This window comes from Anabrus simplex, chromosome 1 (genome assembly GCF_040414725.1).
Source record: "Anabrus simplex isolate iqAnaSimp1 chromosome 1, ASM4041472v1, whole genome shotgun sequence".
NCBI lineage: Eukaryota > Metazoa > Arthropoda > Insecta > Orthoptera > Tettigoniidae > Anabrus > Anabrus simplex.
The window spans coordinates 880844059-880859874 of NC_090265.1; the positions used below are offsets into that span (position 1 = coordinate 880844059).

The 15816-nt window shown below is 35.9% G+C and overlaps 1 protein-coding gene across 5 annotated transcripts in view; it reads right to left on the minus strand.

Annotated features, from left to right (window-relative positions):
• Positions 1–15816, minus strand: part of LOC136857677 (zinc finger protein 691) — a 127980-nt gene that overhangs the window by 50230 nt on the left and 61934 nt on the right. For 3 of the 5 annotated variants that reach the window (XM_067136519.2, XM_068225273.1, XM_067136520.2), the window contains exon 6: positions 13033–13286. In XM_067136519.2, the coding sequence (XP_066992620.1) occupies positions 13033–13286 (254 nt within the window). The remainder of the gene's footprint in view (positions 1–13032; positions 13287–15816) is intronic. The other 2 variants (XM_067136521.2, XM_067136522.2) reach the window with 2 other exon arrangements.

Sequence of the window (15816 nt, forward strand, 5' to 3'; positions counted from 1 at the left end):
TGGAGGGGACGTAGGAGAGTGTGTCCTAAGTTGAACAATCTGAGTGTCACCGACCGTGTGACGTGTTAGAGTCTGGCGTTTCTTCCTAATTTTCGCTTTTAATAGTTCTTCATAGAAAATGTTATACTTCTCAGAAAGCTCATTGATATTATTTGTTGGATTGTTTCTCTGGTCCAGATAAATGTAGATTTCCTCATATATGTTTAATAAATGGCCTTTCTTTATGGTTTTCAGCATTTTGAGGTCATTATCTATGTTTGTAAGAGTCGGTCATGTGTTCGCTCATGGCCGAGTATCTGTTGTATTTCTTGGCTCTGGTGTGTTCCTGATATCTTATAATGAAGTTCCTACCTGTTTGTCCTATGTAACTTTTTAAACAACTAGCACATTTCAGTTTATAAACATCCGAATTTTGGAATTTATTATTATTATTAACGATATGAGTGTTATAAAACAATTTCGAGTTTGTGTTGTTAGTCCTAAAAGCGATTCTTAAATTACGTTTTTTGAATAGATTCGTAATACTATATATTTTACTGCTATTGTATGTAAATATGGCAAATTTCTTATTCTCTTTTTCTTTTTGTTCTTGTATTAACGTTGTCTTAGGCTTACTTTTTACTTTATTTATAATTCTGTTTACAAACTCTTTATTATAGCCATTCTTGTATGCTAAATGGTATATAGTATTAATTTCTTTTTTTAAATCCTGGGTTGAAAGCAGAATATTAAAAGCTCTGTAAATCATGCTAAAGAAGCCGGCTCTTTTATGAGCTCCCGGGTGTAAAGAATCATTTTTGATCATGTTGACACTCTGCGTTGGTTTTCTGAAGATGTTAAAGGAAAGGTTTTGACTATTTCTAGTAATTTTCAAGTCTAAATAATTTAAAATGTTATTTACTTCAGAGTCAAGTGTGAATTTGATATATGGATCAAGGGAGTTAAGTTGGTTTAAAAAAGTCTGGTCATTAGTAATTCTTTCATTTAGTATTACAAAGGTGTTATCTACAAATCTAGACCAATGGTACAAACCATCAAGTTTGTTGATAATTTTAGTTTTTTCCATGTGATAAATACAAATTTCGGCTAGGATGCCTCATGCTGGGGCACCATCGGAAGACCTTTTTGTTGTTAAACATAAAATAGTTATTGTTTAAGACAAAATCTAGGACTATTAAAAATTCACTTATTTCTTGTTGGCTCAAGTGGCTAAATTGGATCAAATTCTCTTTAATAATGTTGATGGTTTCTTTTATTGGAATACTAGGATACATATTTTTAATATCATACGAGTGTACTGTGTGACTGGAATTTAATTCTAAATTTTTGGTAGCGTTACAGAACTCTATAGAGTTCTTTAAAGATTTATTGTTGTGAAATTTTAAATGTGTTTGAAGATTAAACATATATGAGGAAATCTACATTTATCTGGACCAGAGAAACAATCCAACAATAATAACAATGAGCTTTCTGAGAAGTATAACATTTTATATGAAGAACTATTAAAAGCGAAAGTTAGGAAGAAACGCCAGACTCTAACACGTCACACGCTCAGTGACACTCAGGTTGTTCAACTTGGGACACACTCTCCTACTTCCCCTCCACACTCCCCGCTCAGCGTAGCAACTACCAGTACTTGTTTTAAAGCAGATGCACACTTACCTCGGGAGAAGTGAGTCCTTCTCCGCACATCGGAGCCAATAATAAGGAGTAAGTAATACGATTTTATTACATTACATTATATTTATTTCATCTTTCATTTCACGTTACTTACACTTATATTATTTTTTATTTTTTCATTTTATTTCAGATAAAATTATATCCATTACCACACAGAACTTTACAATCACGGCCCTGATCTGACTTTAAATTCTGAAGCATTTAAATTTTAGTATACCATCTAAGGAATGCTTATTAAGTTTCAACAAATCTTTCACCAAGGAATGCAAATCAAGTGTGCTATTCACAACAAATGATATTTTAAGATTTTATAAGCAAAACTGGTATTTTCCAAGAACATCAACAAGAGAAATATGGACAATTTAACTGTTTTACCTGTCTTATGACTTACAATTTTAACAAAATTTGAAGATCTTATTTTAAATAGTCAAAAATTTTAATGTGTCTTTCCAATTTTAATATTTATTTCTGATATATTAATATTAATTTATTATTAGCTGATGATTTCCATTAGGGGACAAAACATGTCCTAGATATTAATAAATTATATATTGTATTGAATAGGCGGACTGCTTAATTATAATATTTAAGTTTATCTTGAATATTCATTGATTGATTATAGTCAATACGGGATTAGTATTACTTGAAATGAAGCTGTTAAAGCTTATCACTTGTAACCACAGTGTGAATCATACAATTTTCTACAAGGGTCCAGATTAAAGCAAAATATTCAGGTTTCCTTCACATGAAGCAAAGATCTACATTATACTAATTTCTGTTATTCGTAAGTCCAAGTACCACAGACCGTCTCTTACCTCATAAACAATACACAATTGACTTTTGAACATCTTGTACAATTGATTTCCCCTTACATTCAAAACCCACATTAATGCATCTTCTGCCTACAACAGATCATTCAATAGGTTTGTGAAGCATAGGAAGTCCTGTTTTGCTGCCTTTTCAGGGTCCTTGCCTTTTCTTCACAAATAGTAAAACCTTGGTTGTCATTCATGCTACTAGCCATCAGCTTCTGTTAACCATCACATTCTTAAGACCATATCACTCCCTTCCCTCAGTGATGTGGCAAGTGCCGTGAAGACTCCGACCTGTCATTGTTTGAGACTACCACGGTGAGTCCGACTGTCCAACTGCTTGTAGTGCAATTGCTTTTGCATAAGGTTACTATTTAAATGTTATTTTTTGTACCATTCTGTCCCCGGTTTGACATAAACAAAAACAAATTAGGAGTGTTAAGATTAGTACCATATTAGGTAAATGCATCAGTGGCCGCCCTAATAACATTGGTTTCACATTTGAAAAATATGCATATACTGTCTGGTGAGTTAAAAAATTCCAAATGCACAATATTAAACTTAAATCTTTTTTGTAATGATTATTCATCATTTGAACAGAATTAAACTATTTTTCGCATGGAAATATTGCACTGTACAAAATGCAATTTCTGTGCCAGTATTAGTTACGTCAACTTGGGTTTCGGTCAATGATAGATAGTCAGCCACCTTAGCAAACCAGAAGTCATCAATCAATCATATTAAATAATAATTGGAAGCTTTCAAGTTTGATAATCTTGCCATTTAGACAAATTATTTTTTGTAGTTGCGCCTGGACCTCTTTCATTTACAGTAACGTAAGAAGGTCATTGTACAACTAACCTCAAAATAATGTATTCAACTATATGGCTTAATTATCTCAAGTTCTTACTTCAATTTCCAACTTTATAATAAAAATTTCATTTCAGAATCATTTATCAGACCTAAATTTTCCGACTTTAAAGGATATCACTGAGTTATGTCAATGGATTGATTTAATTCTAATTATCCCAGACTTCAGTAAATAAATTAAAAATGTATCTTTAAAATGCAAAAATTACACAAAATATTCTTGGAAAAGAAGATCATGAGAAACTATTTTTACCTGCTCCTGGATGGAAAGAATAGTACAAATATATATATATATATTTTTTTTTTTACTTTACGTTGCACCAACACAGATTGGTCTTATGGCAACAACGGGGCAGGAAAGGGCTATAAGGTACAGCCCCAAGATTTATCTGGTATGAAAATTGGAAAACATGGAAAACCATCTTCAGGGCTGCCGACAATGGGGTTTGAGCTCTAATAACGCAAACAGTAAAGATAGGCTAAATACACAAATCAAAAGTACAAAGTGCAAAATTATTAATACAGGGCTATAAATGAAACTTACAATTAAATAACAGAAATGATTACAGTTTGCAAAGGTCTAATGTATTACAAGTCACTGCATTAATTAGCTGTAAACTTATTTCATACAAATTTTAACAGGACCCTTAAATAAGTATTTCGCTCAGACCCCTTACTGATTCACTTCTGGATGTGGAAGAACACCTATCTGCATACTATTTTCCTTGGAAAGGAACACCTTTTTTCTTTGTGCTGAGCTCACATACCCACAACTTCCACTTCATTTTCCTTAGTAGCTAGGATTATGCAGGTACATCGGTATTTTAATGTTCCTCACTTTCATCCAGTAAGTGTCACTACAGCAAAACAACCAGGCTGTAAATTTTCATTTGCCAATGAGATAATTGTAAATATTAATTTTTATTGATGTAGCCATACACTAAATAAATCAGCCTTATTTTCCAGCTTGACTTAATCTTCCACATGAAGTTCACTCCATCAAACGATACCAAAGAAATAAGTTCTTCTGAAGACAATGGAGATTCATGGACGTTCATTTTACTTCTTTTTTCCTTATCCTTTTTCTTCTGCATTTATATTTTTGCTGCTTCTTCACATGAAGTCCTGCCCATTTTTTTAAAGGAACTTTCTCTTGTATATCTTGGGCTCCTCAGAAGGCCAAAACAACGCTTGCTTGAACGGTGAAGGAATTAACTTTCCTTTAGGTGTTACAGAAAGTCTTGGGAATGCTATTCATAAACATACACGTCTTGCCTTAATCTGCACTGAAGTTCGGCTCTACTTAGGCAGGACTGACTATGGACTAAGAAAATATTATTCATAGACTTGTAATATCAATGTACTAAGATAGTCTACAGATCATCTGTGCACACTGCTGCCAAGCATTGCAATACACATGAGCATGCACAAAGCACAGATCAAAGATTGTTTTGAGAAGTCTGCACAAACCCACATTCATTTTCTGCTGACACGTGATTCACAAGCATGGGTAATAGACTGTGATGAAAAGATTTAGTTTATTATGCTTAAGTTATTAATTCATTTTTTTACGTGAACATTCAAGGAAAGCCACCATTTTATGTTAACAAATTTGTATGTCTACCCCTCCACGATTTTAAATCTGAATATGTGTCCCGTGCATGCCTCCAATGATGTAGAATGAATTTGTAATGAAGATTTATGGTGACTCCACGCCAACCCTATGTAGAGCGATGCATTCACTATTGTAAGTTTCTGTGATGGTTTGTAGTGTGATCTGTCGCACGTAAATGAAGTTTTATTAAGTCAACCACCCAGCCCTAGTCCCCGAACTACAGGAATCAACCGGGCCAGGAAATGAATCCAAGGTCCTCTGTAATGAAGGCCAGAATGATGACCATTCAGCCAAGGAGCCAGACTAGGTTAAGTAAGTGATGTAGGCTATTAATACAGGCAATAAATTGGTACTGTACAACTCAGGGAACTTAGCAATATTGTGAAACTTTCTCACTGCCAGTAATCTACCATTTTCAGGAGGAAACTTTACATACTGAGAAAGAATCCAGCGATGGTAACCGAGACATTGTAAATAACTTAATTCGGTTGGCTGTGGGGAGCTCTCTATTGGAAGCATGCTCATATAGGTTAGGAAGCACAAGTTGTTTTTTTTTTTTTTTGTTCATAACAATATCCTTTCTCGAAATTAATACCATCGTACTTCAGGAAGATAAGCGGTCTTATTCCATACGCTTTCTTGTCTCTCATATTTTGTGCACGAATGTTACTTCCTGTACAAATTCCATATTATTGAAGATAGTCCTCAGCCTCTGACCTAGGACTAAAATCCAGACTAAGGCCAAATTCTATATCTATGTTGTCTGTTTTAACATCTAATGTTTTATCTGTTAGTGTCAATTTTTGTAACGTACATTTTTTTGTCTTAGCTGAAGATGTTCCGAAAAAGGAATGATACATGTACCAATATAGACAACAAGATATTTAGCTAAACATATGTATTAAATTGCATAGGTCAGCCAACAAACTTAAGTATTGGAAGGTGGAATCTTCTTTTCAAACCTAAGTTGAATTAACGCTAATACCATATTCTTCAATGATATTCATGAATTGATACCATTGGCAGATGTCCGCTACTTTTCAAAGTTTGCGAGCAGACTTGATACTTCCAAGTAATGAAATCCTTTTGGCGGGCTGAAAAAATGTCTGTCAGATACGGTATTTTGTTGTATCCTGATCGACTATACAGAATGAAATATAATGGCTTAATTATTATTTAACAAAGCATTTATAACACACTCAATGTTTGATAATACGCACAAGGAACATTACTAACACTGTATTAGTCTTTTGACAAGGCAGAAACACTAATATACTGCGCACCTACATCCCATGTACTAACATATTATCTGGAGATTTAAAAACGTGTTTGGCAATCGACAGTATAGTTTGCAATGCAACTGGCTGCTGTTCTAACTACTATGCATGAGGGAGGGAGTGATGACACTATTTCCTTCTACTCATTATGGTAAGCTGCTAAACACTATTTTGTAGGCCCTCCATTGTAATGGGAAATCCTGCTTCAATCAATCACCACTGATCTGCATTTAGGGCAGTCGCCCAGATGGCAGATCCCCTATCTGTTGTTTAACTACTATTTTGCACAGAATGTGGAAATTTATTGAACATATCTCTTGGTTAATTATTCCAATCTCTAACTCCGCTTCCTGTTATGAATATTTGCCCCAATTTGTACTCTTGAATTCCAATTTTATCTTCATATTGTGATCTTTCCTACTTTTAAAAACACCACTCAAATTTATTCGTCTACTAATGTCATTCTACACCATCTCCCCACTGACAGCTCTGAACATACCACTTACTATTTGTAACTTTTTAATATACATATCACTTAGTCGAGCAGTTCATCTCCTTTCTCCCAAGTCTTCCCAGCCCAAACTTTGCAACATTTTCGTAATGCTACTCTTTTGTCGGAAATCGGCCAGAACAAATCGAGCTGCTTTTCTTTGAACTCTTTTTTCAGTTCTCAAATCAAGTAATCCTGGTGGGGGTCCCATACACTGGAACCATATTCTAGTTGGGGCTTTACCAGAGACTTATAACATGCCCTCTCCTTTACATCCTTACTACACCCGCTAAACACCCTCATAACAATGTGCAGAGATCTATAACCTTTATTTACAATACCGTTTACGTGATTATCCCAATGAAGATCTTTCCTTATATTAATATGCAAGTACTTGAACTTTCACCCCATCAACTCATTAATTAAAACTGAGAGGACTTCTATTAGTGAAACTGACAACCTGACTTTTAACCCCATTTATCATCGTATCATTGCCTGCTATCCATCTCGCAAGGAGAAAGAGAATCCAACCATCTTAACAAAGAGAAAGAGATCGTTCTATTAATAAGCTGTCTGCCTCTGCTGTGAGCCAAGATTAGTGTCCCATTTTTTGCTTAATTGTCTGAGAAGATGTTCCTCAGTGGTTCATTCAACCTGCCAATAATACAGTAATCACAAACAAATGCTGTTGTTATAAACAACAAGTTTAGTGGAGAACTGTCATTCAAAGCAAGTATAGGCTGACTACATGAATTTAAGTTTCATCCAGGTATTTTAGAAAGTTGGACATAATGGGCAAAAAGAAAAGAAATGATGAGTGCAAATATTGTAGCAATTGTTTTCTCACTATATTCTGTTATCTATTCTAGCGTCCATCATGGTCTTGGTCCTGAGTCGTGATGGATAATCAAGATTCTATTGCAACCTCATTTTCTGAAGGATCAGAATTCTTCCATTTTCACCTAGGGTTAATAAGAAGGGCTGGTATACCAAATGTTTCACACCTAAAGTTAACAGTCACCAACATAATGTATTACATGCATGGCAGGACGATTTCACAATTTCCAACACTAGATCAAATTTTGTGATGTAATGATTGACCTGAATTACAAAAGAGAAAAATGTAGCGGGTGAATATCTGAGTATAGTTTTATTTATAAATTTCTGTGGCATTTCTTGAAACAGCAATATGCATTACAATGACATTTAACAGGTATTACTGCAGTTAAAAAAAAAAAATTAGCAAATCCATAGCAAAATCTAAAAGGGGCACTAAAAAATTACTTTCCTCAGAGATAACCTGATTGCTTTAAGCTGATCACTACACATTCTAGCAAAACCTTTTATGGAAGGATGTATAACCAGAGGGAAGGTAGGACTGAACATTTGGTAGAAATCCTTGGAAGGATGGAACACTGAAAATCCAACCATCACTCTGAGTGTTTCCTTAATTTTCAGAATCAACAGCTATACGCATCAGTTAATATAGTGATCGTAGTAAGAAATATAAAAACAGTGGTATCTAAAATAATAAATATGTAAAGAAAAGAATTCATTTCTTTTATAATGGACTATAAAATGTTTCAATACAGAACTTCCATGTAGCTCTCTTACTCCTTCCTAGTTTTCTAAAATAACCAGCGAGTACTCATTTTCTGTACACAGTATTGCGCCACATGTATAACCTGTTTCTCTTCCACACAACCAGACAAGCAGGTACTTGGGATATCGTGACAAAGTACATATTTTATCGATTTCAGATCATATAAAAACATGTAAAATGGTTTTATTAAATATTCTAATCTCTCTCTATTGTTTACACTGGCAGTGGACATAAAGTTTTAACAGTGAAATAAATGATAATAATAAATATTAATTATGCTACCATGAAATACTAATTGTGGATACAGCAGTCATTGTGCAAGATCAGTGGAGCCACTTTGCTGGTCACAAAATGATCAAAGTTGTATGAAACCAATCCCCTTTAGCCTCAATTCTGAACTTAACAAAATATCAAACCAATATTTTGTCATGGGAATAAAGATTCAGAAACCTGGCACTACAATGATATACATGCATCAAGAGATGTTCAGTTTAGATTTGTCACCAGTATGACAAAACACATAAGTGAGGTACTTTGGAAGCTTCAAACCCTTTTCCATAGTCTCAATTTTTTATATAAAGAAAAACTGACTGAAACCTGGAACACATGATATGATTGTTTTCAATAATAAATATACTATGATTAAAATTGCAATTCAAAAATACTACTGAATTTCATCAGATTTTTCTTATCCTGGGTATTTTTAAGTTAGAGCAAACGTAACATACGCATCTGGGATATAAGAAGTCTCGAGTTTGAGTTCTCAATGAAGTAAACATTTTCAGCTTAATTTTTAAACAAACTGTAACACACTGGGTATGATCATTCATATTCACATTCACAGTGTAAGGGATATTATGTCTTTTTGTCAACCATTAAGGAAACACTGAAGTTAAATCACATGAAACCCTCTACCTTAGGTCTTAATAAATATATATATATTACAGAAGGATTTTGCCTGAGATATATCTAATAGTAAAGCACATTTGGAAAATATGCAACCTAAGTTGGTGCATTGGAGATGAACAAAGATGTCATTTGGTCGACCATGCATTGGCATCTATTTATAGCCACGTACATGTTTACCTCTCACGTTTCCCTTCATTACCCACAGACAACTGCTTTGTTAATACCTAGCCCAAGGCACCTTTCCTATTTGTAGCCTTACTAAAATACACTAACACGTACACACACAATTACAGACAATATTACATACACATGTTCCTCACTCTTGTATGGGAAGGATCTATCTAATTAAAAAGCTAAAATTTGCTGTCAAACACTCCCAGCAATAACATGAGCTAAATTACAGTATGTGATATGTCCAAAAGATGACAACTCTAGCAACCCTTTATCAGTTTAATCTTCTTAGGTTCGTAACCCATTTAAAAAGTTTTCATTCTGTCCCTTGGGATTTATCACAATTTTTTACAGTGACTTTAGGAATTTAGAACTAATTATAAAGTAAAACCTGCCTTCAGTGGAACCTTTATGAACCGGAAAACTGTCCATATTGGAATATTTTCCCGGTCCCATGAATTATGGTTTAATATTCATATAAGTTCATAAGAGTTTACCTGTATTTGACGGAACCATGATGAATATAAGATCAAGTGTGAGGACTCAGCCAGTATAGCATTGTAGTTTGTGGTTCCACCACTGCAAGTGACTATATCCAACATGTGCTCCAGTCCCGACAAGCTGGGTATAGAAAAGTCTGGGAGATGCAGGGTTTTTATTTATGCTCGAAAAGGACTTTCTCGCTCAAACTCGGCCGCCAGTGATGGTTCAGTTGCTGGCTACCACACGTGCATTATGTACGGCAGAATACGGTGCTCAAAATCATTATGCATTTTATTCACCATGTTTACAGTTTATGCTCAAAATCATTATCATGCATTTATCATGCATTTTACTCACCATTTTTACAGTTTACGCTGAAAATGTTCCCCATGCACTCCCAAACATAATCGGCATCTCCTAACAAAGTTTTCGGTTACTCTACCAAGTTCTTCAGCACTGATGGATGCACTTGCAGCTCTTGAAGTTCATCTAGTGTGTGAGGGTTGTTCCCATAAACTACATTTTTTAACATTCCCCACAAAAAAAATCACATGCTGTTAAATCTGGACTACGAGGGGGCCACAGACTTTTACTTATGATCCTCGTACCAAACATGCTTCAGTAAGGAGATGACCTTTATGTCTATTTTTATTGTCCGATTGACAGGAATGGGTCTCCGTGGAAATTTCGCTTGAAACTTTTGTCTTGACCTAGCGCATGATTTTCTGCACTTAATGGAAGTATTGTGCAGATATACACGTTCACGTAACGAATATTTCACATACATTACAGCACTATACACAATCACAATAAAACACTATACAATACAACATACAGTACACAGTAGCTTCATTGAACACCATACTATCTCGGAGCTCAGCTCTCAGTAACTGCAGAAGTGCCAGAAACTGCGCCCGCCAGCGGCCGGTCATTGGCGGCCAAGGTCGAGCGAGATTGTCCTTGCCAAACATAAATAAAGTCCCTGTATTACTGTGCAAGATATTTCAGTGAATAGAATAGAAATCAATTTTTAAAATGGGCCAGAGCTATTCCACGGAAGGATACCGAGTTAAAGCATAATAACAGAACTTGTCATATTCATTTCTCTGATGATTTGATAGTAACATCAGATAATTTTATAGTGAATGGTGAAAAAGTAGATATCTCTCGTGCAAAATGGAAATTATGTCCAGGAGCAGTGCCCCACATGTTCCCTAATTTGTCTAAATAACTTTCAAGTGAGATTAAGTCTCGTGAAACTCCCAACAGGAAAAGGAACCTAGACACCATCAGGAAAAGAAGAAAGAAGATTGAAAACAGAAGTGCAGCAGCGAATGGGGAATAAAGAAGGAGAGTCTAATGTTGATAAAAATTTGGGTCATTCTAGTGTACCTTCTGATGCCAAAAAGACAATATTATCGCTCAAAAGGCATCTAAAAAGTGCTAATCGAAATTTAATTTTGAGCTAGAGCCAGTCTCAACTAAACATTCGCCAAATCTTCATGCAATCTTTCAAAAGTCCAGTATCCGACAAATTGAGTTGGTAACTAGAGTAGTATTACCTTTAAATACTTCATGGGTGTTTTAATTAATATGCAGGGAGTTATGTGCTATTTATCTGTATATGTACACTCCAGTAACCTGTGCTTTCCGCAACGTATGATGAAGGCAGAAGCTCCTTTTTTCTATGTATGACTTTTTCCACTGTACCCTGCTGTGGCATTTTAATTGTAATCTCCCATTGTTTTTTTAAAATACAGTGTATATACTTAGCAGTTGCAGAGTAATATGTTTCCTCCGACATTCCTAAGATCAGCTGATCGGTACTGTGGAACTTGCCCACTCTAGCGCTGCCTTGCAGGGCACACTTGAACTCTAGGTGTCCTCACACTTGTTTTTATATTCGTCATGGCAGAACCTATCTGATGCAGAAACAGAAGGAAATTTTGCTATGAAAGATTTGCATACATGTGTGTTCATTCTCTGATAAAACAGTAAATGAACCCATGGGTCAGTCTGCATTCTTGGTTTCAGACTATCTCAGAGCTGCTATCAAGGGTACCTGAACATCATGACCAAGAATACCCGAGTGAACACTCCATGTTAGTGATGGAAACCTGTGTAGCAGTTTTTTGGTGAAACCGAGAAACCAGCATGAACCCAGCACATCCAGAAAAACCTGCAATACTTTCCTTTGGTGTTCCACTTGGCCAGTTATCAGTTGACCAAGTAATGTGTGTTCAAAAAAATGCCTTTTAGCAAGCCGAAATGAATTCCAAACTTCATCTCGGTGCAGCATTATGCAACCCCTTCACTCTCATCAGTATATACCAATGTAAATCCCAAGTTCAGTCAATCATTGAGCAACTGTCAAAGATATTCTATTAACATCAGCGAGCACACACTAGTTCACAAAATTCCTTCCAGAGACACCCACATCATTTCTGAACACCATTTTGCAGATGCTACATCATGTATTTAAGGATGTGAAAAGTACAGTCACTGTTGACAGCAAGATGCTATATACTGAGTAATGATAAGCTACAGGTTATTTTCGACTATAGGTAAGAAAGTTCCTTTCATCCCTCGATAACAAAACAAGCCTTTCCACCCTCTGCCAATGAATGTGTACTTATTACATGGGAACAAGTACTTGCTCTCACTTCAAATGAGGTGGTAGAAATCAGTTTCTTTTCACACCAAAGGCCAGATATAAATTCTTTGTACTGCTAATTCTATCCGTGTACGTCAACATCCTCGGAGGGAGGAATAAATAGTAGCACCACTGATCTACGCAACTCTCAAGTGAGTAAGCCATCAATATAACCTACGATTGTCTCCACATACTGGCAGAGTTACTAGACTTACACACAGTTTATGAGTTTTCTTTCATTAGCATGATATACAAGGGATTTTATTCTCATCTGAAGACTATTAGGGCAAACTTCCACAATTTGACGGTGGACATCAACCCAAACAAGGTCTAACAGGTTTCTCTGCGTCATGGATGCGGCTATGACCTGCAAGAGCTCTTCTGTTTGCGAAACACTTATAACACATAGGACAAACAAAAGGTCGCTCTGCAGTGTGCTTACGAATGTGGAGAAGCAACACATTCTTACGTAAAAAGCTTTTCTGGCAAATGTTGCAGCTAAAGGAACGCTCCTCACCATGCACTGCAAGATGCTGCTTCAATTTGCCCTTCTCAACAAATGTCTTGTTGCACACCTGACAAGAGAAGGGGCGCTCCCCAGTATGAATTCGCATGTGTCGAGTGAGATTGCTGACACGAGACAAGGTCTTGCCACATATTGGGCAACAGTTCGGTGGAGGAATTGAGGTAGCATCGTCTTCTGGTTGAACAGCCGAGGAGGATCTGAAATACAAAAGTGCAGATGAAATAAATGAAGAAATGAGTTCTATTCACAAATCTTGAAGTACCTGCATGCCATAGCATTTCAAAAACTTTTCTTGTAACTTCAGACATTTCAGACCAATATTCATTATTTTGAAGAATTATGAAATTCTTAATGGTAATGTGGTGGAGTAAAAAACACGTAGTTCACTTGTGTACAACAAAAAATTTGAAATGATTTTTTTTTTTTTTTTATAACTGTCTAAAGTAATTTCTTTCACATTAGAGGTGTCTCAAATGAAACAAACATATTGTTTACATCAAAACTGTACCAACAGATCATTATTTGATGTGATAGCATTTTAAGGAAGTTCATAATCCCTCATATTTTATATCAAAAATGCACACACACAAATTCAAATTTCAACATTTTGAAAGCAAAATTGTTTACAAACAATGTTTAATTACAGGATCACATTGGAATTGCAATAAATTAAGAGAGTTTTATGATGTTAGAGCATATAGGTAATGAATAGGTGTCACAGAGTATGTTTTACAAGCCCGTCAACGATATCCACAGACACCCGATTTTAAGGCTATGTAAGTCAAGAAGCTGTGTATTCTCAGTGAGGGGATGTCAATTTTACCTCTCCTTCTTCCCCTTTAACCAAAATATATCCCAATCTCACACATTATTTCAAGTGCAGTTTAGATAGTTTGAGTATAGGAGTATAATTTGCTCTGTGATTTTCTCTCACAGTTGGACAGCTCTAACTCTGCTGAGTTATTTTACAGGGTGTCTGAAAATCTGTGGAGACATGGCAAACTGTTCTTCCTAAAGAGCTGTCACAAAAGCAGTTTTTGATGCAAGTCATAGTGATCTGGAGCTAATTCTTATTCTTCCTGGCCTTTTCGAAGTTACCCAAGGTCGGCACTTTGTATGGATTCAGCCCACTTTTACGACTGGATGCCTTCATTACGCCAACCCTATGTGAAGGGATGTATTCACTACTGTGTTGGTTTGTCTTAATTCACACATCACATCACAAACACCCAGACCCTGAATCAGAAGAATTAACTATACCCAGTTAAAATCCTCATCCTGGCCAAGAATTGAACCTGGGGCCCCTGAACAGAAGACCAATACACTGACCATTTAGCCAAGAAGTCAGATGATCTGGAACTGAAAGTGTTACATGGAACTCAAATCAGAGCTCTGGGCTAGCCAATCCATTCCCAGAATCTTACTATCAACAAATCATCCCCATATAGCTCTTGCTTTAGGACAAGGAATCTTTTCACGTAAATATAAACAATGGTCATCACCAAATCTGCCTTTTATTATAGATCATATGCAACTGATTGAAGTGTCCTTGTCTGCTTGAGCACTTAGATTTTCATATAGTATTACAAGAGGACCAATCCATATCATAACCACTTCCACACTGTAATACCTCTTGTACCGGCTGGTACACCTATACGCCGCACATTTGAATTTTCCGCCTTTAAGTACTCCTCTACAGGAGAAAATCTGAACTTTAACAACTGTATCAACTCATAAGTTTTCTCAGAAGATGTCACTACCGTAAATTTTGTGATTACAACGTTGTCAATACTGTGTGGATTTCAACTTGTTTTGTTTGCCATTGATCAACAAGTGTGGACATTCTCTTATAGATGTCTCTAAAAAACTATGATCATGCACCCTGGTGCAAAGTGAAGGAACTTTTCTGGAAGATATTTTGTACTCATAAGTTTTCCTATAACTAAATTTCGTTCTTTCATTTGTGGGTTGGCAATATAAATCTCTTCTTGCTGCCAGTTTTGAACTTAGCCAATCCAGAATTTCTGTAATTAATTTTTGACCAATTGTGTCTTTCTTCTTCAATTTTGATGTGTAACTTTTAGCCAGCCAATAAACGACTGTGGGTGTGTCTTAATTATTCATTAAAGGTCTCGAATCTTCCCCGAGAGTATAAAAACTGCTGATTTTCTTGTCTCTCGGCCACTCGAACAACATCTAGCCTAGTGTATGGAAGTGTAGCAAGAGGTGGGAAGCGCCTCTTTCATCCGGCAGCAGCTCTTCAACAAGGTAATGGCCACTTAACATCTTTATTTCTCGCTAGCTCAGCAGTCTAAACTGCGGGGAAGGTCCGAAACCTTTACTATGTAACCTATCTTGAAACATGTAATTTGCAGTTGCTTTTGTAAAACTTCACATATCTTTAACTGTAAAACGGGGATAGAGAGTGCTTTACCCTCTTGAGCTCCCCTTCATTTTTGGTTTGAGATGACTACGTTTTGTAACTGTTTCTTCTCTTCTGTAATGTCTTAAAGTTTTCTCATATGAGTCACCTCCATAGTTTGGGAATAGCCCCTGTTTCATCGGCCTAGTGCCCCTTAGGTTTTAAAAGGTTTCATGTAGGAGTGCAAGCAACACCTCCATTCATCTTGGTATTTTGGGCCATTTATTTAATATGTTCTTTTCCACTGAGGCCCAGTAGGTTGGGTACAAGATACTTCTGTTTCATTTTATGTAAGCGGTGCCTTG